The 25,298-nt window shown below is 47.1% G+C and overlaps 1 protein-coding gene across 1 annotated transcript; it reads right to left on the bottom strand.

Annotated features, from left to right (window-relative positions):
* Positions 1-294: 294 nt before the first annotated feature.
* On the bottom strand, positions 295-6,110 carry CCR9 (C-C motif chemokine receptor 9). Its single transcript, XM_073811081.1, has one exon. It carries the CDS (start codon positions 5,562-5,564, stop codon positions 4,491-4,493), a length of 1,074 nt encoding a protein of 357 aa, XP_073667182.1. The 5' UTR covers positions 5,565-6,110; the 3' UTR covers positions 295-4,490.
* Between the last annotated feature and the right edge of the window lie 19,188 nt (positions 6,111-25,298).

Genomic DNA, 25,298 nt, shown 5'->3' with positions numbered 1-25,298 from the left:
CTAAAATGTGTGAGGTGTGGGTGCTGGAGGCCCTGATTATTTCCCTTTTCTCAAAGTCACTTAGAGCCCCTTGACCAGACCTCACTTGGAGACAAGCTGACCAGAGTGGAGGAGGAGCAGCTCCAGTGTAGAGAGGTCAAATCCACTGATGGACAGAGATCCAGGGGTGGGATGGGGTGATGCTCCTGCCCATGCTTGACCTGGAGCCCACGGGAAGCTCCAGCCAATGAGGCCAACTCAGAATTGGAAAACCAAGCACACCTGCTGAAAGATTACAACCACAAAACACAGATGCCAGCTTTTCATTTATTAAAGCAGAAAGACAGTTGGAGGTGTCTGAAGGTTACAGGCTTCACGGCAGCTTTGCTGTGTGTTTAAGCCCATCACACGAACACCCCGCATAACCGCCACACTACGATGGTGACGGCCTTCTGCGAGGCTGACAGGTCAAAGTGGAAGGAGCTCGCTGGGGCTGGTTGCTTCCTTGCACAGGACTATTTGTAGCAGCCGCTATGGACGGACGGAGGAAACCATAACCACACGCCTCTCTCTGCTGTATCCAAGGCACTGTGTATGGGGTATGTTTGGCACATAGACCAGGTGAGGAACGCACACACGAAGTTGCTGTCCAAGGGCTCACTCACCCAAAGAGGCTGCTTGTCCTGGAAACTATCTGCAAACCAGTTTATAAGCCGTACAGTGACACCAGCCTCATGATTCTCAGCCGAGGTTGGTGGGGGGGGTCTCACCTGAGACTTGGCTTTCCCATATGGCTAGAATGTAAGCATCTTGACAGAAAGGACTATCATATTCCCATTATAACCTCAGTGAATAGAAAGGGACTGGCTCAGGGTGTGCACACAATTGTTTGCTGAATGACCAAATGAGGATTCTGTAGGCCTGAAAGACAGGCCAAAGACCAAATCTCTAGGCATGCAAGCAGACTGCTTCAGAATGGCAATCCCCACTTGAATGTGTATGTTGTGATGTGTTGATTTAAGATTAGTTTTTAAAAATTGTTTTTCAGTAGAAAAGGCAATTTCTTTTTTTCATAAACACACATCCAACTTCATTCAGTTTCTTGATTTTTCTGATTTATAGAGTTCTAGTAAAATGTAATTATATTGTAATCCTCTTATCATTATTTCAGAAAGTATGCACACAGCGTATTTTATGGAAATGTTGAGTGGATCACAACTTCCTTGTGGGTTTCCCCTTGTTGATTCTTCCAACGTTTTTATCTTAGGATAAATCTGCTACTAAAACCTAGTTTAATTTGAATATAAAATGGTCCTATTTATGCAGTCATTTAAAAACGAAGACAATTCGCCAACAAAGGATACTTAAAATCTTTAAAATATAATATAGCTGCAGCATGTCTTTAATCCTGCATTGAAGCTGCGTTAGGACTGGGACAGTCTAATAGTGACAGTCGGGTCCTAAAAGAAGTCTTTGGAACTAGGCGTGGTCATTGTGCGTTAGGGTGCAATGCAGGGTTCGTAGTTCTTGTGGTGTTCCCACATCTCCTTTCTTAAAAATCAGGGGGGAAAGGGCTTCCCTGGTGGCACAGTGGTTGAGAGTCCGCCTGCCTATGCAGGGGACATGGGTTCGTGCCCCGGCCCGGGAAGATCCCACATGCCATGGAGCGGCACTGCTGAGCCCGCGCGTCCAGAGCCTGTGCTCCGCAACAGGAGAGGCCACAACAGTGAGAGGCCCGCGTACTGCAAAAAAAAAAAAAAATGGGCAGAAGACCTAAATAGACATTTCTCCAAAGACATACAGATGGCCAAGAAGCCCATGAAAAGCTGCTCAACATCACTAATTATTAGAGAAATGCAAATCAAAACTACAATGAGGCATCACCTCACGCCGGTTAGAAGGGGCGTCATCAGAAAATCTACAAACAATAAGTGCTGGAGAGGGTGTGGAGAAAAGGGAACCCTCTTGCACTGTTGGTGGGAATGTAAATTGATACAGCCACTATGGAGAACAGTATGGAGGTTCCTTAAAAAACTAAAGATAGAATTACCATATGACTCAGCAATCCCACTACTGGGCATATACCCAGAGAGAACCGTAATTCAAAAAGACACATGCACCCCAATGTTCATTGCGGCACTATTTACAATAGCCAGGTCATGGAAGCAACCTAAATGCCCATTGACAGACAAATGGATAAAGAAGGTGTGGTACGTATATACAATGGAATATTACTCAGCCATAAAAAGGAACAAAATTGGGTCATTTGTAGAGACATGGATGGACCTAGAGACTGTCATACAGAGTGAAGTAAGTCAGAAAGAGAAAAACAAATATCGTATATTAACGCATATATGTGGAATCTAGAAAAATGGTACAGACGAACCAGTTTGCAAGGCAGAAATAGAAACACAGGTGTAGAGAACAAATGTATGGACACCAAGGGGGGAAAGCACAGGGGGAGGTGGTGTGATGAATTGGGAGATTAGGATTGACGTGTACACACTAATATGTATAAAATAGATAACAAATAAGAACCTGCTGTATAAAACAAAACAAAAACAAACAAAAAACGGCATGGGATGGAAGAGCCAAACTCAGTTGAGTTCTTCCACTTAACTGCACAGTGTTATTTAGGTTTGGCCCATGCCTATTGCTTATTCTTCTAGGTTCCTCAAAGGTTATCTGGGTCTCCTCCTGGAAAAGGTGACCATATAGACAGCTCCGTCCATAGACTGCCTTGGGGAAGCCATCCTTCCCTTTGACTGTAGGCAGTTCTTGTTGTGCGGGGACCCATGTTGATGTGCTGATCCCAGGCCAATGCTTATTTGCCACCAACCGCCCACACTCGGGGTGGGTTGGCGCAGCCTTTGTATTACCCTTTGCTCCCCCTGGTTGCTGCCCACTTTCTGCTCACTTTATTTCTCACTAACATGTAGTTTAGAAGTGGGTGGGGAGAAAATGGACACCATGGCAGAGTCTAGAGCTTTTGTGTCCCCTTTGGAAGGGATGGCCTTGGAACTGAAACCACAGCAATTCACAGCCTGCTGGGAAAATGAGATGCTTCCTCGGGAGCAAGTGGCAAAGCTGGTATGGTTTATGGTGCTGCTGTAATTGTCCTTCTTGGAAACTCCACTGGACTAACCTGGAAAAACTTGGAAGATAAGTTTGAACAGAGGAGAGATTAAAAATTGGTCAGCGAAGATGATTTTATGGTATTTTGGAAATGTTATTTCCCTATCCTAGTCTCTTATTCTTCACACTCTAATACGGCTATTTGATCTCTAATTGTACACATTTAAAATATAGAGACAGGGTGAAGAAAGTGAAAAGTAACGGATGTATTTAAACAGTCATTTAAAAAGCACTTTTCTAATAAATGAAAGTTTTAAATGTGATAAATTTGCCAAATAGTTAAAAGAAAGACACAGAGCAAAGGTGAATTGTGTTAACTTTTTTTTCAGCCTAATCTCTAAGTTGAAAGCTTTTTTTTTTAACATGTTAGCATTATACAGTATGAAGAAGAGAAGCATGGAAGCAGATATCCTTGTAGTGGCCTCAGAAACAAAAGGGCAAATGGGACCAACCCATTTTATAGGGAGCAGATAGAGTGGACCATCACACAAGCGACTCAACACAGTGAGCCCATAATGGAGCCGGTTCCCACCAACTGAGGTTCTTAGTCTCCGTGCACGGGCTGAGAGGACCACTTCCATGACCCCACTGGACAAGCTGAATCCTTGCTCGGATCAGTGTGGCAGCCAGGTGTGAAATCACAGAACCTCTGGCAGAAATGGGTTGGAAACCAACAGAATCCGGATGACGTGCTGGTATGGTCAGTTACCCAGGGTCAGTTACCCAGGGCCTCACTGACCAGTGCTGCAGATAGCTTCGGAACAGGAACAAGCACGCTCGCTGGCCCAAAACAGATCAAGGAGACCAGAAGAGCATTAGATCTGAGGGTGTTTGGAAAGATTCTAGAGCAGGAATCTCTAAGACCTGGCATGGGTATCAGCCCCCCAAACCAGGGTAGAAATTCTCCAACGATGGGAGTTTTCATGAAGCCTTGTGCATTCGTGGACTGTGGCAGTGGCCAGTGCTTCTCTGTCTCCTTTTGGAAGGGGTGGCGTCAGAACTGAAGGCACAGCGATTCACCGCGCACTGAGAAATCCAAGCCTCCTCCAGAGGTCAGCTGCATTAACGCTCGGGCAAGTGGCAAAGCCGGGGAGGCTTGCAATGCTGCTCCGTAGTCCTGCTTTGAAAACTGCAGGTGTGGCAGCCAGGAGCCAATCAGCAGCCCCCTGGGATGGCCAGTCAATTTTGAAGACTGGCTTGGCAAATCCTGACGAAAAGTATAATGGTATTCAGATTCATCCCTTTCTGAGTTTTTTATTTCCTTTTTTCACTTCCTTTTCCTTCTCTGCTTTCCCTTTGGCCCTACCAGTAAGGGAAGTCGTAGCTGTATTTCTTGTTACTTCCAAAAGGACCATCCACCTCGGGGAGAAGATCCCTCAGAGGGAGAGAGCTCCCGAGGTTGTCTCCAGCAACATAGATGACAGCTTCAGGCTTCCTTCTCTCCTTGTAAATGAAACCCACTGAGCCTGGCTGATGCAACCCAAGTTCTTTAGGGTCTTCACAAGATCCCGGCGGAACCTCTCACCCACAAAAACGTAGAGAACAGGGTTGAGGCAACTGTGGAGAAAGGCGATGGTTTGAGTGACCTGGAAGCTGATGTCAATGTTGGTGGAGACAGCACAGCTGGAGATGAACGTGCTGTAGGCATCGATGGTCTGCACCAGCAGAACGCAGTTATGGGGGAACTGAGATAGGATGAAGACAGTGAGCACAGTGACGGTCACCTTCAGGGCCTTGTGCTTGGATGACTTCTTGGCTTGTATCAGGGTGTGAATGATGATGGTATAGCAGCAAGCCATGACCACAAAAGGGAGGAAGAATCCCAGGATGACTTTCAGAGTCAAGACAGCTGACTTCAGTTTGGTACTCTCGTCACTGGGGTAAACCATGGTGCAGATAGCGATCCCATACTCCTTCTTGACTTGGCTGTACAGGAGTTCTGGGACGCAGAGCGCGGCCGCCATCACCCAGACAGTAAAACAGACCATTTTGCTGTACAGAAGCCTTTTCTGCCTCCACATCTGCGCTCTCATGGCCTGAGCAATGGCGATGTACCTGTCCACGCTGATGCACGTGATCAGAAGCACACAACTGTAGAAGTTCATCTTGTACATGCTGTTGACCACCTTGCACATGAAGGTCTGGAATTTCCACTGGTCAGCGGCAGCAATGGCCCAGAAGGGAAGGGTGACGAGAAAGAGAAGGTCAGCGATTGCCAAATTCAAAAGGAACATGTCGGTCATGGTCTTCACCCTCGTGCAGTACCAGTAGACAAGGATGACCAGACTGTTGCCCAAGGCCCCCACGATGAACACGAGCCAGTAAAAGGGTGGAAGGAAGTAGCTTGCGAACTGCCTGACGTGGTTTTTCTTACAGAATAAGTCAGTGATGTTGAAGTTCCCGTAATCTTCCATGGAAGACGTGGTGTCATAGCTATAGTCATCTGGCATGTTAGGGATCAGGCTCTGCAAGAAGACACAGGACGGCACCGGGTCAAGGGCATGCTTTTGGAGGTTCTATCTCATGATGGCAGAGGCATGGAGCCCTTGAACCTTCCATTCCCAAAGTCTGTGATAAGACAAAAGAAATGTATGTGTAGGAAGTAGGAATTCTGAGAGCATCTGCTTGGATTGTAAATGATTTATTTATTCAACAAATGTTTATTGAGCACCTACGACATGGTAGGTACTGGGTACATGCTGGAGAGTCAGACATGGTTCCTGCTCTCATGGAACTTACCTACTCTGGGAGGAGACACTCAAGCAAAGGAACAGTCACAGGCTGCATGACAGATGCTCTGACGGCGTGGGAAAGAGGGTCTGGGACCACTGGTGGGCGGACTTTTATCAAACTAAGTGAATGGTTCTGATTGTCCCTTCTCTCTACCCTCCCAAAAAGGTCCTCAGAGGCTTTTAAACTTTTCTGGGTCCAGGTTCCCCTGAGTCTTCTGAAAGCTGTGGATCCTCTGTTGGAGAAGCACCAAAGAGTCACACATGCACCCACTTACACATGTGCACACACATGAACACACACACATATTCATACACTCTCACATACACGCACATACACAAGAACCAGGACAGACTACGTGATTTCAGGGTCCCTTGTTCAAAATTTGTTAAGAATTTCAAGATAGCAGAGCATTAAATCAAGCAAGTGACACTTCTAAGCATGAAGCGTGCGGCATGGGTGTGTGTAACACACCCATGAAACCAGCCCTCACAAGCACACACACACATTTACAAACACACGTGCACACAAACATGCCTACACTAATATACATACTCACATGTACATATATGCACACATTCAGACACGTGTGCACACACCCTCATGATGTGTACACACGTGTGCTCACACACACACACACACACCCCTCATTACAGCTTCAATGGGTTCCTGGCTCAGAAGCCTTCCTAGAACCCCTGCTGGGGGAAGAGGAAATAAAGGCGGAGATGGAGCCCTTGAGTCAAGCCTGGGATGGAGGGAACGGAGGAGAGGTTTGCCTGGTGGAGGGGAGACTCGGCCCCGCATCTGACATGTTCCAAGGCCTCCACTTACAAATTCTCACATGCTCTCACTTCCCACCAGCACCCCCCTCCTAGGGCCCCCATTAGGGCCCCCAATCGTGCCAGGGACCACTAGCTCTCGTTCCCTTGCCCCAAGGCACATGCCTTGGCAAATCTCATCTCTCCCTTCATTTCTGCTCTGGAAATGCAGCAGTTGTTCAGTTCATCTAGAAGCATTTTGACTAGAAGTAACCTCAGATCCCCACTAGGTTTTCATTTTGTTTTAAATATTTAATGCCAATAAATATTTAAGTAAAAATATTTAGTTTATGTATTAAACTATTCATGTTGAAATAATAAAACATCTTCTACCAGTCGTCTTTCAGCTGGGAGTTCCCCTTCTACACACATTATCATCTCCATCTATTTCTAATAGTTTCAACCAGCATTTCCCAAACCATGTTTTGGGTGGAACACTAGTAGTTCAATAGTTGAGAATCTCTGCTTACTATATCACCTTCTTTGAAATTCACAGTAATCATGAGCATATTAAAGGCTCTGAGAAGTCCTGCAGAGCTTCTTTTATTTTAACTGCATGATAGCATAGTAAAGGCTCTGAGAAGTCCTTCAGAATCTGTTGAATTTTGTTTAATAGTGTTTCCTAATCTTACATGAGCATGGAACCTGTCGTGTGTGTGTGTGTGTGTGTGTGTGTGTGTGTGTGTGTGTGTGTTTACTGAGTGCTTATTAAGATACCAGGACACACTGAGTGGGCTGATAAGGTGCAGTAGACGCCAGGAGGCTGTGGTCTCCTGAATTCTGAAGCTCGTGCCGAGAGCTGAGGTGATGGGTCCGTTCCGTTTGGGCCCTGACTGGCAGGAAGTGCCAGGAGGACGCCCAAGGTAACCTGGACTGCAATTAGGAAAACCTGAATCTGGTCCTGATCCGCCTCTAGTGTGCGACCAAGAGAAAGTCCTATTGCAGAGAGACCCCTGGGGGCCAGATCCAGGAGCTGGCTCTTCAGGAGCCAGCAGCTGGGAACGGCTTGCTTCTGGGAAGAGCTGAGGAAAACTCTCCATTTTGAATGTGCTTCGTCCCCAGGCCTGGTTCACCCATCCTCAACGTAAATTTAAAGATTCCCCTCCCAGCTTTGGCTGTTGTCTGCGAGCCCAGATCATTGGGAGGACAGATCTTACGGATGACTCATATTTCAGTGAAGATGCTAGGACGCTTCTGCCAAAGCAGGACATGGGAGCCAGGCACCGCCAGTGGCCCCACTGGGAAGGGCATCCCCTAAGAGGTGGGGTTTGAGTAGACTTTGAGAGGAAACAAAGAACTTTCAGGTGGAAGGAAGAACACGAAGAGCACAGAGACCCACAAAAGTATCACTGGAGATTTAAGAAGTTACGAGGTTGACATTTTGGAGGAAAGTCAGTAAAACCATGCAGATGAGCAGGTGTCAACTGTGAATCCACACAGTGAGTAAGTGTCAAACTGCTTTGTAGAGGGTGTTTTTTTTTACATTTTTGGGGGGTTAAATAGATTTAATAGACTCTCACATGAGCCTGCACCCAAGGCTGTGAGTTATGGAGGCAAACAGCATCCCCATTCACAGATGTGGCACAGAGGGTCTCACAGAGGGGACCCCTAGCAGTCCCAGTGTCCCAGAAGACCCAGCCTTCTCCATGGCCTGGTAAATGAGCCCGTGACCACCGCTCCCCAAGACTGTGTCCCAGAGTGGGGACACTGTGTCCTGCTTGAAGCACACGGAGCACGTTTTCTTGTTGGGTGAGGGTTGGAGGACCCAGTGCTTCAGCATAGAATTGTATTTAGTTAGGGACTCCCCAGACATATTTTAAGAGTGACTGAATTCACACACAGAAAACCTGGGTTTGTGTGAATTTTATCAAGACTACAAGGTAAGCCTATATCATCCTTACAAGTTCAAAGCATTGGCCATCTTTTTGAGGATGACAAAGGAAGGATACACGTCCCAGGCTAGGGGGAGCCTGGACAAACTGTCCACCTGCATCGAGACTTGTACTCATAGCTTTGTCCATGCCTGATAGGTAAATATCCAAGGATCCTTTGAAAATCTCCCAGCAAGTGTAAACGTCGATTATTTACCAATTTATTTGATTCCTTACTGTCAGAGCACCCAGTGCACATCAGACCCAGTGCGGAGTATAGGATATGCATGCATTTAATCCTTGACCTTCCAGGTAGGGGCGGGCCCCTCTTCCAGATGAGGGGCACCTGGCTTCTGGGAGGAATTCTGAGGTTGCCAAGCCATTCCTCCCTCCCTCCCTCCCTGCTCTCTGAGTCCTAGAGACACTGCTCTTGCTGGAGAAGCTACCCACAAAGGCTGTTTTCAAAGTCTGGGGCGGAACATCTTGAGAGAAGATCAGTGTAAGGATCTGAAATCCACACGGCCTTGCGTGCATCCAGGAGCACCTGCCGGAGCCTCCTGGCCTGAGCACTGTGTGGAATGACTTCCCACAAGCTGCTGTGAGTTTACCCCGGGGTCTGCATCGAGGTGGCATCTAGGGAGCTCCCCGTGGAGCCCACCCTCTCCACCGAGAGGGGACCTCCAAGGGCCTGTCCGTATAGCTCTGTGTCCTACTCACCAAGACCTAGCCTAGATATTTATTTGGCATTTAAATATAAAAGAGAAGTGAAGAAAGGCTTTCGAATCTCCTGAAGAACAGGTGAGGGTTTTTTTTTCTTTTCGCTCACACACCATATAAGTTTTGTGACTTAATCAGGATTCCCTTTTTAATTGGGAAACTCAGTCAAACTGGTAGCCCAGTTATAGTAACCAAATAAGACCCTTCAACCATTGCTGTCCAATAGGAGTGTAAGGCAACTCTGGGTTACTTTTGCATTTTCTAGTAGCCAAGTGAAAGAAGTAAAGAAGAGACAGGTGGAATTCACCTTAATAATGTATTTTATTGGAACCTAGTATGTCTAAAATATTTTTTCGTTACATAAGCATGTAAAAGTTACCAAAATATTTTACATCCTTTTGTTGCGGAGATTATATTTGCATGGAGTGCATTTTACACGCACGGGGCATCGTAGTTGGAGTGGCCCCATTTCATGTGCTCACGGGCCCCACGTGGCTCGTGGCTACCTCACCAGACAACACAGCTTTAGGCTGAAAACCCAAGTTCTAACTCCTTCCCTTGGTCTTTTCTCCCTATTCTGTCAGTTTCCTCTGACCCTGTTGTAACATATGTCCTTTCTTTTCTATTCTGTTGTACGCACCCAGTAAGGTGCCTCAAGTCTGTTATGGAACACAAGGCAGGCAGTGGAGACGGAGTGAGACAGGGTGTCGTTACTGTTGGGAAGTGTCCAGGGCCTGCTCTCTGAAGGGGCTGACCATTCTCTTCCACATCAAATTAGAATGTCTAGAAATCTTACCTAAGGTTTCTCTTGCATTTCTTAGCAAACTGTGTTGTTCTCAGACACTCTTAAAAACATGACGTCTTTACCAACTAGACCACTATTCGGAGCCTGTGGACCCCCATGAGCAGAGGTCTGAGCCAGATCTAGAATATACTTCCAGTGTGAGGAGTGGTGATTTGCTGGGGTGGACAGGGCCCAGACCTGGCCAGGATGGTGTTTGTGTGAAAATGCCACCATCTCATTCCCTGCCTGCCTAGGAAAACGGCATGCTCATCCTAGGCTTGAGAAACAGGTCTCTATTTCTCATTCCTTGCCGATAAATAGGGTGATTTGTTCACTCATTCGACAGATATTTACTGAGCACAGAGTACGCGCCAGGCAAAGAAGCCACTTCCAAAGGACACCATTCGCCTCGGTGATGGAAATAGAATTGGAGTAAAACGTTAGAAAGGTCAATGGCTCCTGCATCAGGCCTCGCCTGTCAAGCCCGAGGCTGGGATGGGGGTGGGGGCAGGAGGGGAGGTCCATCTGCGTGCAGAGCCCTGACGGCAGCTCCACAGCTCAGAGGTGCCCTAGACAGGACGGCCTCGTGGGATGGCTCTGTTACTCCCAGGGGGCTACTTAATTGGGGGATTTATATCATTTATTTTGGATGATTTTTCGCATTTTGATGAAGAAAAGAAGCGCATCGTAGTCATAGGTCTAAGTAGACAAGACAATGTGTCACAGCGTGCCCAGTGGCCGGCCCGGAACTCAGCAATGGGCTGCCTTCTCCTCACGTAGGCTTTTGTTTCTGCTCTGGAAAATGTTTTTGGAAGCTCAACAGGTTTTAGAATGATGTTCAGATGTTAGAGACCATCTTAAGAGAGGAGGAGACAGACCCAAGGAATGGAAGGTTCTGCCCCAAACCCTCAGCCACTGGGGGAAGGTCAAGGCCAGAGCCATCCCCCAGCCCCTCAGTCCCAAGCTGGGGCACTTTTAATCCCTGCTGAGCCAAAGCCCAGCTCTCCACGTGCTGATGTTGTCAAAGTGGCCACACCAAACGTGAGCCACGGCATCTGGGTCCCAGCACCTGAGCTGGGCCTCACGGAGCCCAAGCAGAGTGGCCGTCAGGTGCCCTACCTCCCCACTCCCCAGCCCAGAAAGATTCTGGGCACCAGAGGATGCCCGGGAGCTGCCTGATGCTAGGGGCAAACCTCAGTGCACGGCCGGACAAGGGGCCTGCGCTGCCCGCTGGTGCCCCCAGCGAGGCTCTGCCCCACAGGCCCTGGCCCCCGAGCCCGGGCAGGTGTGTCCTCCTCCCCTCACGAGAACCTTGGCCCAGAAGCAGCAGCCCAGGCAGTGAACGTCGTGCTGCTCCTGGAGCAGGAGGAAGGTCTCCAGAGCTTTCCGAGGCCTCCCTCGCCGACTCACGTTGTCTCTGGAAACCTTCCCCCAGCCCCAGGCCCCTCATTCCCACCTCTGGGGAGAGGCCAGGGTAGAGGGCAAAAGCTGTGCCCCTCATTGCTCCTTAGTGCCAGGAGGCGGCAAATGGGAGGGGCGGGACACAGGCAGGGAGGGATGCGTTGGGAGCAGTGGGAGTTGGCAGGCACTGCCCCAAGGTGCTCTGTCCCCGCCTTCGAGGAAGTGAGACTTCCACACAGTGAGGCTTGGACCTCGGCGTGTTGACATTTGCCCACAGGGGGGGACCCAGGGAAGCCGTGACTCTGAGAGCACCCTCCAGGGCTCCTCCTCCTTTTAGCCACGAGACCTGGAACCTTCCGTTCCTTCTCCTAGCTCGTTTCCTCATCTGTAAGCGTGGCTCTGCCTTTACCGTGAGGCTGCAGGAAAGTGGCACCCTGGCTGGTTACTGGCACATGGCCAGTGCTCAGAAAGGTGGCCACAGGGACGTCATGGCTATTTCCCAGGGTCGTAGCTACAGAGGTCCCATCTTGTCCCCATGTAGGTTGTGCTGGACACCTCTTGACCACAAAAGGTCATTACTGGGGTGCATTTTTCTTCCTCTCTGGAGCTGCCTTGCAGTCTGGATATCTTCCAAGATTCCAGAGGATAAAACCGAATGACTGACAGCGTCAGCCCCGTTTCTAGCATCAGGGATGAAGAGCAAATTCTAACTCAGGAGAGAAACTAAGGGTCTAATTCTGGTTAGAAAAATAGAGACTGACCTCGTTACTTCACCAGGTCCAAAATAATTGTCTTGTTGTTGTTACGGGATATGCAATGACGTATGCAATACTAAGTATCATTAGCATATGATAAATAACTTTTTGGACATCAGGGGTGGCAACCACCAATCTCCACAGATGGTGGGAACCTACAGTGTCCTGTGAGGGATGGTTTGTCAGCTCCACTGAGAAGGTTTGATTTCAATACCTACATGTAAAACCCAGATTCTTACTTTGAGAAGAGCAAAATTAAAACCTTTAGGTATTTTTGTGAGCATTTATGAATATAGCAAAAGCATAGGAATTTGATTTGATTCTATAATTAATTACATTTGACTGTAAAATCACAAACAATTCTCTGATGACTTTACTCACTCATTTTTGTTGGCCTCTTTTCCTCTTTCAGAGAAATATATATCATTATGTGTTTTTTGTAAAGGCTACATAATGTTATGTAAGAAACAAAGCTAACATGCCCACCGTGGGTCTTTTAAAAACAAACTAAATGGATTCTCTCTTGTCCTCTTTTGTCTGAGTTTCAGAACAGACACATGGGACAAAGACATCCTAAAGATCATATAATCCTCACCTATTAGTAAAATCTAAAATAGCATTTTCCTCTGTCCTCCCACATACCCCAAAGCTCTTCTAGCGCTTCGCGTTTGCAGAGCCCCCTGTGCTGGGCATCGACCACCTGTCCTGGGCACTGCTCAGCAGAGCTCTTACCCTGGGAAACCACAGAGAAATCCTTCCGCCACAATAGATTCCTTCCCACTCCCTGAAAAGAGGCCCCCAAATAGAGTGCATTTTGAGGAACCCAAGGGGCGTAGCTGTACTCACTGTGACTTCTGTGGGGACCATGGTGGGTCAGATGCAAGCTTGCTTCTAGAAAGAGAGGGCAAAAATCAAAAAGAGGACTGGCTCTTAACTCAACAGTAACAAGTACCTAAAGATGGAGATTAAGCATTAAATCTGTTTGTTCTCATGGAGAAAAAAAAAATCCCAAGCAAGAGTTAGAGTCCATGTTATACTGATGTCAAGTCAAATAGATTTCAAGTCAAGTCTAGATTTCAGTATCATCTTGGTTGTTAACCTAGAAATGAAAGAAACCTCTCCTTTGAGAGCCCTGTGTGGCTTTGACATCTTCCCAGCACGTCCTTTTACTCTTAGCCCTTTTTCTCTTGACTCAACTTCTCTATCAGGTGCCACCTACCCCCATTATTTCCACCAAGGGACTCCAGAAGATGGCAGGACAGCAGTGACTTAAGAATGTGCTGGGCTGACTGCAGGGGAGGGGCCTCTGGATAACCTGGTGGCAAGGACACAGGAGTGAGGTGGCATCTGTCAGTATCAGTCCCTCTCCAGGAGAGGCCCCGTGCCCCAGCACCTACCTGTGTGCTCTGTTTACAAATTCAGGGCCGATTTACTCTGTACCCCAACTCCAGCAGGAAAAGGAAGTCCTTTTCTTTGATTTGTTTACCAAAGAAAAGGTATTTGTCTAATGCAAAGGGCCTCCGAGCTGAGAGAAATCTCAGCTGTTGTTTTCCTGTGTTTTGAATCTCTGCAAAACCCACCCCTCTGTGACCAAGGGAACAACCGCTTGGCTCCCTTCAAGGAAGGGGTCTGTGCCCATATTTCCAAGAAACATGTTCAGCCCACCCCAAGCTTCTGGAAGGAAACATTCTCCTTCATAAATCCAACCCTAACCTGTTGGCCTTTTTTTTCATAACACGTCGTAACTGTCCCTGCTTTTCTAAAAGTGCAGTCGTTTTAAAAACATAACATGAGGGACAACCACTCTGGAAACCCGTTAAACATACACCCTGTGATGTAACCATCCCACTCCTAAGCATTTACCTAAGAAAAATGCAAGCTTATAGCCACACAAAGACTGATATATGAATGTTCATGGCAGCTTCATTCGTAATAGCCAACTACTGGAAATAGCTCAAGTGTCCTTCAAGCATAGCTAATGGATACGTCACTGTGGAATAGCCATACAATGGAATTGGAACAGCTACTGATACGCACAGCAACGTGGGTAAATAATTATGCTAAGTAAAGAAGCCAGACCCCAAAAAAGTACATACTGTGTGATTCTACTTACAAAAAATTCTAGAAAATGTGAACTAATCAGTAATGACAGAAAGTAGCTCAGTAATTTCATGGTGAGAGAGGGAAGGGGAGGACGGGGCAAGGCAGGAGGGGGATAAGAGCACGCCAGGAAGCCTCTGGGGTGATGAGTATGTTCACTATATTGATTGTGTGATGGTTTCACAGTTATATACGTATGTCATAACTTAGGTTCTGCACTTGATATATTTGCAGTGTTTGTAGCTGGACCTCAATAAAGTGGTTAAAGTAGAGAAAGGAAGAACAGCAAGATCTGATGAAAGCTTTGTTTTCGTCGCTCCTCAGAGTCATATCTGGCCATTAGCAGGCCAGGAGAAAGGCGGCCAGAACTTCCTCCCTGCAACCTTCCTGCCAGTGGCTTCTCCACAGTGCCTTGGAGTGCCTTGTGCTGTTGTGTGGGAATTGAGGGCTCAGTATGAACTCATGTATTTTAGGGTTAGATGAGATTAGACAGATGGTGATGATGATAGAGAGATAGATGATAGATAGATAGATAGATTGGTAGATAGGTAGATAGATAGATAGATAGATAAATTTGTGTGGACACTGCTATGTATTTGAGCATATTTGCTGGCTCTGTCTGCTGAGAGGAGCTAAAAGCCATGACACACAGTAGAATGACCTTCTAGTGCCCAGATCTGGGTTTCTAAATACCTTTCCCCCTGCCAAGAAACCAGGATTCCTTGGAGAAATGTCTGATTCCAGAGTTAGGGTAGGGAAACTATAAGATGAACCTGGGACTGATTTTTGCCACAGAAGGCAAGGGTTCAGAGACCGTGAGGACTTGTCAAAGGACATAGGCGCCAACTTGATGGGGTTCCACTAGCCAAATCTGAGGCAATTTAAGCATCAAATTAAATAATGATAGCAGTCTTTATAGCACATTCAATTAAACGAAGATCCGTGAATCCATACTGATGAAAATAAATGAGTAAATACATGAGAAAAGTAATATCCTCTTATGGTGCCAACTAATAAGTACAGAATGAATAACGTTATTGGAAAATCACCAATGGATGATGAAATTAGTGGCTGAATGTTTGATGAGGAATTTACTTCATCTCAAAGCATCTCCCCCCAAATTACATATTGCCCCATTGACTTTATTGTTCTCTGTTTTTTTTTCTGAATCATGCTCTAAAACAATAAAATCTTTGTAAAAAATTGCCCAGTTAAGTTTGAAAGATCTCAACTCAGCTAATTTAATTTTAATACAGCTTGGGTAATAGGGAGATGGTTTTTGAGACATTTGTTAGAAAACACTTCCTATATTTCTAGTACCTGTGGCTTATGTCATTTCCTTTTAACTTGCGTGAAGAGACTGAATATTAACTAGATAATATCTGAGAAAACAAATGCCCAAAGGAGGAAGCCACATGAAAGAATGGCTTTGGTTATAGTTATAGGTTGAAAACAAGGATTGATGGTAATGATGTTGGTAAGAGTTTGGGGGAAAAGCCTCCACTCGGCAGTGGGGAGTGTAAATCGTTGTGACCTTTTTGGAGGGTTAAGCCATATCTTTCAAAACATACAAAGCACAACAGCTCTGACTCAGCAGTTTATCTGCTGAAAACACGTCCTCCTAGTAGTTGCACAAAGAACATAAAGATGCATATACAGGCATATATGTTGCAGCATTTTTTTTTTTTTTTGTAGAACCAAAAAACTAGAAACAACCTATGTATCTAGCAATAGTTAATATTCTGATACATCCATTCAGTAAACCACATGTAGTCAAGACATAGAATAAAATAGACCCCACACTGATACAAAGAGGTCAGCAAGATTATTATGGGTAAAAATGCAAGGTGTAGAAGCTTACGATGCATGATCTTTTTAGAAGTATATAAAAGGTTGTACACTTCACAGCTGATCAGTACTGAAACGTTCTCTGGAAGGAGCTTGAACAAGGATGACCAGTGGAAAGTGAGACTTTCATTTTTTCCTTTAGGTTTTGTAAACTATTTAAATATTTACTTTGTGCACGACATTCTAATTTAAGGGCTATCATAAAAGTAACTTGTCAGCTTTAAAAAAACAAAAAAAGAAGCCCTAGTGCTATTCCATTCTGTACACCTGTTTGCAAAACTTGTCCAAAGGAGGAACTCGTAGCCTCCTCCAGCTGCCTGCAAAGCAGCTCTGGAAGAGCAAATCTAGCAAGTAACTTGCTCAGGCTACTTTTTGCAGCTTTGGAATCCTACACTAGCTTTTTATAAAGGTTTTTCTTCCTTCCATTATAAAAGTGTTTCTGGCTCAGAAGATTTGGAGAGAGCCCAAGAGTAAAACTAAAATCGAAATATATTCCTCCGTGGACCCACCACCTAAAGACACCGCTGAGGGCCTTTTCATCTATTCCTCTCTTCTCTTTGTCAGAATACTTTTTGTCTATTTTATTCCACAAACTGCAAAGTCTCAGAACTTCATTTCATTTTCTTCTCGCCCCTGAGAAGGAGAGAAAAACGGGGAAAACCCTACATGTGACAAAACACACTGAAAGCAAGGTGGGAGAACACGAGCGTTGGACTCAGTGCCGCCCCAAATCTCTCCCCTTGCCGCTGGGTGTGGCCTCATCCAGGGCAGTGCAGCTGCCTAATCTGAAAAGCCTGCTTGTGTTTCGAAGCCCAGTGGAGTGAGGTGGGGGTAGCACACTGGCCGCCATCTGCTTCTTGGTCCATCCTTTGCTGCCTGTGGGACCTCAGCAAGGAGCGATCTCCCCTCCCCCAGCCTTGGTTTCCTCCTCTGTAAAATGCACGTGATAGCCAGCCTACTCCAAGGGCTTGTTTCGAGGGTCAAGTGCAATGCTGTGCATTAAGGCTCTTAGCGGAATGCAGAGAACTCTGCAACAGTGAGGGAGCAGTCTTCATCCTACAGCTTACTTGACACCAGATACACTTGCTTGGCTTAAACACTGTACAGGACATGATCCATGTCCTCAAGAAGCTCACATTCAAGTACAATGAATACATCATGGCTGCAAATACCAATAATGGGAAATGCTATGAGACGATTTGGGAATTGGGAGAAGGAAGCTGGGTCTCTGGCGCTGGGGAAAATCCAGGAGGGCTTCATTGAGGAGGCAACATTTTTGCTGGCCCTGCAGGCTGGAGAGTGTGGGGACATGCAGTGAGGGGACAGAACATGACTCCAGGGCAGGGAAACACAAAACATATCCACAAAGGCATGAACGCCAGAAAGCAGAAGGTATGTGCAGGGTCCTTAGAGGTAGGGAGTTGTTAAGTCTCCAAGAGTGGAAAGTGCCTATTAAAAAGTTAGCCTGGAGTCCATTAATATCTAACCATTATTTTTCTATTCTCTGCTGTCCTTAAAAGTAACCAACATGAAAATCAGCATGGAGTTGCTCGTAGTAGCCCCAGTGAATTGGATACTGATACTAAAGTGAGTCAGGAAGTCACTTTGATCTTTGTCCGACTTTGTGCAGGGAGGTTGGATCACCTCTCGCTTTTTGTTTTTGTTTGGAAGCTCTGCCTTTTTCACCCTGCGCGAAAGCAGGGACTCTGAGCTGTCTATCAGGCTATCTGCTGCCCTAGCCTGGGTCAGGTGCCCACCCCTCAGGCACTGTGCTGGGCTCGGGGCTGTGAGTGGGTTGCATGTGAGGGGGCTTCCGAACAGACGGACAGATATTGGAAAAAAAGAGGCTGTCAAACTCCAGGTGCTGAAATGGCAGGTGAACTTTGGTTGGTTGGGCGAGGGGAGGGAGAAGCAGGCCTCACCCACTGGTGGCTGCCCCACATCCCAGCCCTGCACTCAGCAGCTGCTCCCCCGCAGTGCATCCAAGTAGTACGAGCCAACTAAGAACTAAAGAGGGTGAGCGTGTTGACAGGACAAAACAGTAGTCACTGATGAGTCACTTAAAACAGGGTGGCTTTGCTTTTTTCTGATTATAAAGGAATATATTCACAATGAACAGCAACCAAAAAAAAAAAAAAAATCCCCCCAAAGCAAACATATATAATGAAGAAAATAAAACCCCTCAAGCACCTCTCTCCTAGGATAGCCACTGTTCATTTCTGAGATGCAGCCTTTCAGACATTTTCTCTGTAACACAATCTCACACACACGCACCCACACACGCACACTCTGAAAGGAAATCAGACTGCACAAACCGTTTTCTGTCTTGCTCTCTAGGGAACAGTCTTTCATGGACCACTTTATATGCCAGTTCCGTTTGAGGCCGTATCACCAGATTGGGAGGCTGCCAAGTGTTCCACTCTCCTTATCCTCTACGGTTCATTTAACCAGTCACCTCTCGGTGCAAAGTTCGCTTGTTTCCAGTTTTTCACTGCTACAGAGAATGCAGTGAAATGCATGCTCTCCCTGGGACAGTCTCTCAGACCCAGGGACCTCATCGGGACTTCCCTTTCCCAGCCCCTGGCCACCTTCTTGCCATCTGTGCCCCCCTCCTGCTTCTCCCTCCAAATCACAGAGCAGACTGCCTTGAACCCAAGCTTCACACATGTGGGTGGGAGGCTGTCCTGGAAGCCTGGCCAGGGCGCCACTGGATTCACCTCTGCCTCCCTGGCAGCTTCTAGCCAAGTGCCTGGTTCTCAAGGCCACTGAGCAAACGAGTGGGTTTTAGAAGCCATCGTGGCAGCACACAACGGAGGACACGGGTGACACTGGGACGGGGAGGAGGAGGAAGGGCGATACTCACGGTGGAGGGCAGCGTGTGAGGCTCCTGGAGGAGGCCACCCCGCCAGCTCTGGGTCTGGGGAGGGGGCTGGCCTGCCGTCTGCCTGGGATGAGGGGCAAGCCTTCTGTGAGCTCTGAGCAGGCAGCTACCCGACGAAAACACCAGAAAGGAAGCCAGGCCACCCCTGCCTGTGCTGTCACTGGTGGGGTGGCCAGGAGGGTGGGGAGAGGGGAGTCACCAGCTGCAGCTTCCAGCGCTCAGCTGAGTCGGTGATCTGCAACCAGAAATGAAAAGCAGAGAAATGCTGGGTTAAGGAAAACCGTCTTCTCTGAAGACGCACGTACAGATTGATCATCTGAGAACAGTTTCTTTTCCTAGACAGCATGGCTACTTTCAGGAGATGGGGAAATGGAGAGTCATCCAGCGAGGTCAGCCTTTTCTGGCAGGCTGAAGTGTGTACCTTTATAAGATCTCTTTGGGTGGCGTTGTCTGAACAGGCCTGTATGGGGTTATCACCAGCACTGTGCATCCCAATGTAACCCTTTTGGCCTTAGATATACCTAAACCCCTACAGCTGTGCTGTCTAATGCCGTAGCTGTTGGTCACATGTGCCTATTTAATTTAAATCGTTTAAAATGTGACTGGTTCCTTAGTCACACTAGCCACATTTCAGGTGCTCGACAGCCATGTGTAGCCGTGGCTACTGTAGTGGACAGCACAGAGGCAGAGCAGGCCCATCCCCTCTGAGAGTTCATCGAGTGGCGCCCCTTTATTAGAAGGTCATGTATGTGACACATATGTGGGAATACAGGGAGTGTTGGAGAACCAGAAACACCTTAAAACCGGGGTCAGATACAGTCAGATTTTATTTTGATGTGACCACTATCCATCAGATGCATTAACGTCAAGGATGCATTTCATCTTATTAATCATGGGTGTTTAGGTGAAATTTTGAAAACGCCTAAACAAATGCATGTTATATTTTTAACAGAGTCACAGAGGAAGTCTTCACCAGCCATGGCTATGGTGGGGCCTTCGATCATGACACAGTTGCACCCCCTCTGGGTCCCAGGGCCAGGTGCTGTGCCTGGCATTTGAGGGGCGTTTAGGGAATAATTGTGGAAGCGAAGCTGCAGTCCACAACCTCTGACGTCCATAACAGAAAAAAGACCCAAGTTGATTCCTTGTTGTCATTATGGCAAAGACCTCTTTTTTAGATTTGTTCTGGGGAAAAATCACAACTACACTGCAGTGGAGACTCATTTCATCTTTTCAGTACCCTTACCATCCTGTGGCCTTGGTGGTGCTCTCCTAGGCACATGGCCCGTCAATCACTGTTAATTCCTACAGAACAAAGCAATGCACAAGATGCAGCTTGATTTATTATCTTATTATCTAAATGGAAAGGCCAACGAATAGCCCATATGAAAGGTACAGAGCAGTGAGCAGTAAGAATGAAAGCAGTGGTTGATTCAGCAGCCTTGAGGGAGCTGTGAATTCCCTTGCTTCGTCCACATTCATTGAACATCGTGTCTAAAACGGCACATGACTGAGAATCAGCCAGATGCTCTCGCCTCTCACTTCTCCCTGTGAATTGGCAAATAATGACAGAGAAGGAAGGGGCAGTAGACGGATGAAAACGCTCCCTTAACTGATTTCTGGGTGTCTTGGCAGAGAGAGTAGTGAAGCTGCTTCTCCCTTATGTTTGATTGGGACCTGGGAAAGCTTCCAGGAGGCTGACACACACACTACAGGTGCAAGAGCCCTGGGTGAGGAAGATGCTGTACTTTCTACCTCCTCTTGACTCAAGCTGCTTCTTCACCAGGTACGGGCATCCCAAGTAGACACTGCTTGCCCACCAGATGGCTGGTGAGTCTGGTGGGAAGAAGGGAATTGGGGGAGGTGGCCAGGGAAGAAGAGAAGGGGTAAATATGCTATTGTGGGAAGATGCCCTCTTCTGTGTGGCCCCTCCCCTGCCCCCATGGTCCAGGTGTTCTGGAACTTGGTCCAAGAGTTCTGGATGAGCTGCTTTAGAACTCCCAGGTCCCCTCCCCTGGGCTGCAAAGGAGGCATGAGGCTGGAAGATGCAAGGAGGTAGTAGAGAGAATTTCTGATTTCTCTAAGGAGCCTAGGACAAATGGGATTCTTTTTGCTGTCATTCAGTTTGGGTTCATTCCTTGGAGGGAATGCCCCATTCTTTTGTTTTGTTTCTTTTTGTTTGTTTGCTTTTCTGTGTTTCTCTCTCTGCAAGTAGAATTCAGAGCTGGGTGATTACGGGAGGTTGCCAGTTCCCTTTTGCAGCGGGGCTTTCTCCTTTTGCATTCTCACCTAGATGAGTTCTAGAGGGCAGGGTGGTGGGTGCAGGCCCTCTGGGTCCCAGGGCCCAGGACTGAGCCTGGAGTTCAGGGTCATTGAGGGACTAATTGTGGAATGGTAGCTGTAGCCCTGAGGTAGTCTGATGTCTACCTCAGAGGAAAGGCCCAAGTTGACTTTGTCGCAGGGGCCAGTGGGAGAGCCATGTCTGGGTTCTCCCGTGTTCGTCCTCACAGTCCAAGTGTCTGACATGATCTCTGGTAGAGAATAAATGAGTTTTGCTTCAGTCCTCTACTTTCCAGGTTCTCTGTATCTAAGTCGCAATTTGTAATCTTGTTCTTCCTGAACCTTCGGTACATATTAAGAAAGTCAGATCCAAAAGCACGGTGGGGTCTTTGGAAACAGACAATGCTAGATTTCCACTCTTCATTGATGAAGGCCTTATCCTACCTTGGGAAATCCAGAGCGTCTTGAAGGGGTTAACAGTCGTTTGGCAGTGAGGGTCTGACCAGTGCAGGTACAAGGAGTTCCAGGGACAAACTTCCGAGGAGTTAAATTCATAAGGACTTTCCCCACTAACTCCGTGAGGACAGGGACCTTGAGGTCTTGGCGTAGTTGCAGCTCAGCAGCACATTCCAGGAGCTTATTAATCATCTTTTGACTACATTAATGAAAAAAACAAACCTCATCTAAGTCCTGGGAATCTAGGGCAATGCCATCCTTTAGAGCTTTCTACAAGGTGGTGGAAATGTCCTGTATCTGCACTGTTCATTGCCCAGCTGCCAGCCACGTGTAGCTAATGAGCACTTAAGCTGTGGTTGGTGTGACTGAGAAGCTGATTTTTCTAAATTTTGTTTCATTGCAATTGGTTTGAATTTAGATGTAAATAGTACATACAGCACGATAGTGCACAGTATAGGTCTAGACTGACCCACATTTCAGCAGCTAATAATCTCCGCCTTAGCAAGAGATTTAGGATGGCTGACTCTACAATACAGTGCGGGACCACTCTCCTCTCCCCGAGGGCAGAGGGGCTCGAAGGGGAGCTTGTCCCTCCCGAGGAGGCTTAAAGTCAGTTCAGACTTTTCCAGGACACGTGTAGATTCTTTAAATTCGTCATGTGTTGTGGTTAGCAATTAAAACCATTAAAGGACAAGAAGGAGGAAAAAGTAGTCGTTTTGGCTAATATCGGGTCCCATGAATAGCCACTGAAAGTTGGGAAGCAACTCAGGAGACAGCTGTCAGAGGCAGAGAGCTGGGGGAAAGAGTGGTCCACAGCGTGCACAGCAGTAGGAATGAAAGGAATGGGAGAGACATGGCCATGTGACCCCCAGGGGCTGGCAAATGATGGGATGTTGCAGGAAGGGGAAGCAAGATCGTTCAGAGGCTCTGGAAAGACTTGGGTGCCTTTAATAGAGAGGGCAGGCGAGGGGAGGTGTTGGTTTTATAAGATAGTGGTACATTTAGTATTGGATATGCTATAGTTAATGTACTGAAGTGAAGGTATCTGGAGGCCAGAGAGGAGGTCAGGAGTTCACTGTGTGGCTGCCAAGTTCTTGTAGAACATGCGCTATTTATAAAGGACATAAATGTCATCCACACCTCCTGAGGTTTTGTGCTCACAGCATGTGAATCATGAGACCAGTTGCAGGATTTCTGATTTTATTTGCACCATGTATTTATGATAAAAACTAGCCCTTCTGACCTGGCATGCTTTATCTGACTGGAAGATCTCATGTGAGTCCTTCATTCAACATCTGTTTGCCAAGTTCCTGCTCTGTGCCAGCACTGAGCTAAAAGCTAGGGATGGAGCAGTAAACAAGCCAAAAAATATCAAGTTAAATGACAGAATTAAAGCAGAGAGTTGGCGGAGTGACTGAGGGCTGCTCACACCGGGTGGTTAGGAAGGACTCGCTGAAGAGGTGACACCTAGGACCCGGATTATAAGTTCCCCTAAGGTGAAGATTGGGGTAACCGTTCCCAGCAGAGGGAACAGGTGGCAGGAGGAGCTTGGTGTGTCCAAGGATGAGAAGACCAATATGCTGGGGGACAGAGAGATGGGAGGCGGCCGGAGAAATAGGAGGGGTCCAGTGGCATGGAGACTTGAGGCCCGGGTCCGTAGTGTTGATCTGATGCCAGGTGTGATGGAAGCCACCGAAAGGATCTATGTAGGCAATGACACAATCCGATTTCCATTCCTAAGAGATCACTGGCTGCTGTGTGGGAAACTTCAGGGAAAAACAGCAAAACCTCATGGTTTCTCTGCAGGCTGTCTCTGCGTGAACTCCCGCCGGCCAGAATCAGCTCACTGGATTCTAGCTTCCCCTTAGCTGGGCCACTGTCCATCCTCCCACTTCCGCCTCTAGGGAGGCATCAGGGCAAATTCAGGGCACTTATGTCCCTCCCTCCCTCCCGACAGCCCAGATGGAGGAACCGTCAGGGAACTTACGCAGTGATGATGACAATTATGCAGGAAGATTCCCGACGGCCTTTTTAAAAAACAAATAGACATTCTTTTTTAGAGCAGTTTTAGGTTCACGGCAAAATTGAGTGGAAGGTACAGAGAATTCCCATATATCCCCCTGTTGCTTCACCATGTATATGCTGCACCAGAATGGTATATTTATAGCTGATGAACCTATGTCAACGTATCATTATCACCCAAAGTCTGTAGTTTACATGAGGGTTCACTCTTGGTGTTGTACATTCTCTGGGTTTCGACAAATGTGTAATGGCATGTATCCACCATTATAGTATCATACAGAATAGTTCTGCTGCCCTAAAAATCCTCTGTGTTCCACCTATTCATCCCTCCCTCCCCCTAACCTCTGGCAACCAGTGATCTTTTTACTGTCTCCATAATTTTGCCTTGCCAGAATGTCATATAGTTGGACTCATACAATGTGTACCCTTTACAGATTGGCTTCTTTCACTTTGTGATATTCATTTAAGTTTCCTTCACGTCTTTTCATGGCTTGATAACTTCTTTTTTTAGCACTGAGTAATATTCCTTGTCATTCACCTACTGAAGGCCATCTTGGCTGCTTTCAAGTTTCGGCAATTATAAACATCCACGTGTAGGTTTTTGTGTGGACATGAGTTTTGAACTCCTTTGGGTAAATACCAAGGAGCTGGATTGCTGGTTTGTATGGGAAAAAGAGCATGTGTGGTTTTGTGAGAAGCTTCCAAACTGTCTTCCAAAGTGGCTGTACCTTTTTTTTTTTTTTTTGCGGTACGCGGGCCCCTCACTGTTGTGGCCTCTCCCGTTGCGGAGCACAGGCTCCGGACGCGCAGGCTCAGCGGCCATGGCTCACGGGCCCAGCCGCTCCGCGGCATGTGGGATCTTCCCGGACCGGAGCACGAACCCGTGTCCCCTGCATCGGCAGGCGGACTCTCAACCACTGTGCCACCAGGGAAACCCCTGGCTGTACCACTCTGCATTCCCACCAGCGATGCGTGAGAGCTTCTCCCGCTCCACGTCCTTGCCAGCCTTTGTTGTTTTGTCAGTGTTCCAGATTTTGGCCATTCTCATAGGTATGTGGTGGTATCTTATGGTTTTTTTAATTTGCATTTCCCTGATGACATATGATAAAGCATCTGTTCATATGATTATTTGCCATATCTGTATCTTTTGGGTGAGGTGTCTGATAAGGCCCTTGGCCCATTTTTTAATCAGGTTTTTTGTTTGTTTGTTTTTAAACTGGTGAGTTTTAGAGGTTCTTTGTATATTTTGGATAACAGTCCATTACCAGGTGTGTCTTCTGCGAATATGTTCTCCCAGTCTGTGGCTTGTCTTCTCATTCTCTTGACATTGTCTTTTGCAGAGCAGTTTTTTTTTTTTTTTTTAGATGTTGGGGGTAGGAGTTTATTAATTAACTTATTTATTTTTGCTGTGTTGAGTCTTCGTTTCTGTGCGAGGGCTTTCTCTAGTTGTGGCAAGCGGGGGCCACTCTTCATCGCAGTGCGTGGGCCTCTCGCTATCGCGGCCTCTCTTGTTGCGGAGCA

This window comes from Tursiops truncatus, chromosome 10 (assembly GCF_011762595.2).
Source record: "Tursiops truncatus isolate mTurTru1 chromosome 10, mTurTru1.mat.Y, whole genome shotgun sequence".
Classification (NCBI taxonomy): domain Eukaryota; kingdom Metazoa; phylum Chordata; class Mammalia; order Artiodactyla; family Delphinidae; genus Tursiops; species Tursiops truncatus.
This window is presented reverse-complemented; position numbering and strand designations above follow the sequence as displayed.

Bases quoted from the DNA above. Each gene is read 5' to 3' on its own strand.
- CCR9 (XM_073811081.1), bottom strand. From the start codon at position 5,564: ATGCCAGATGACTATAGCTATGACACCACGTCTTCCATGGAAGATTAC.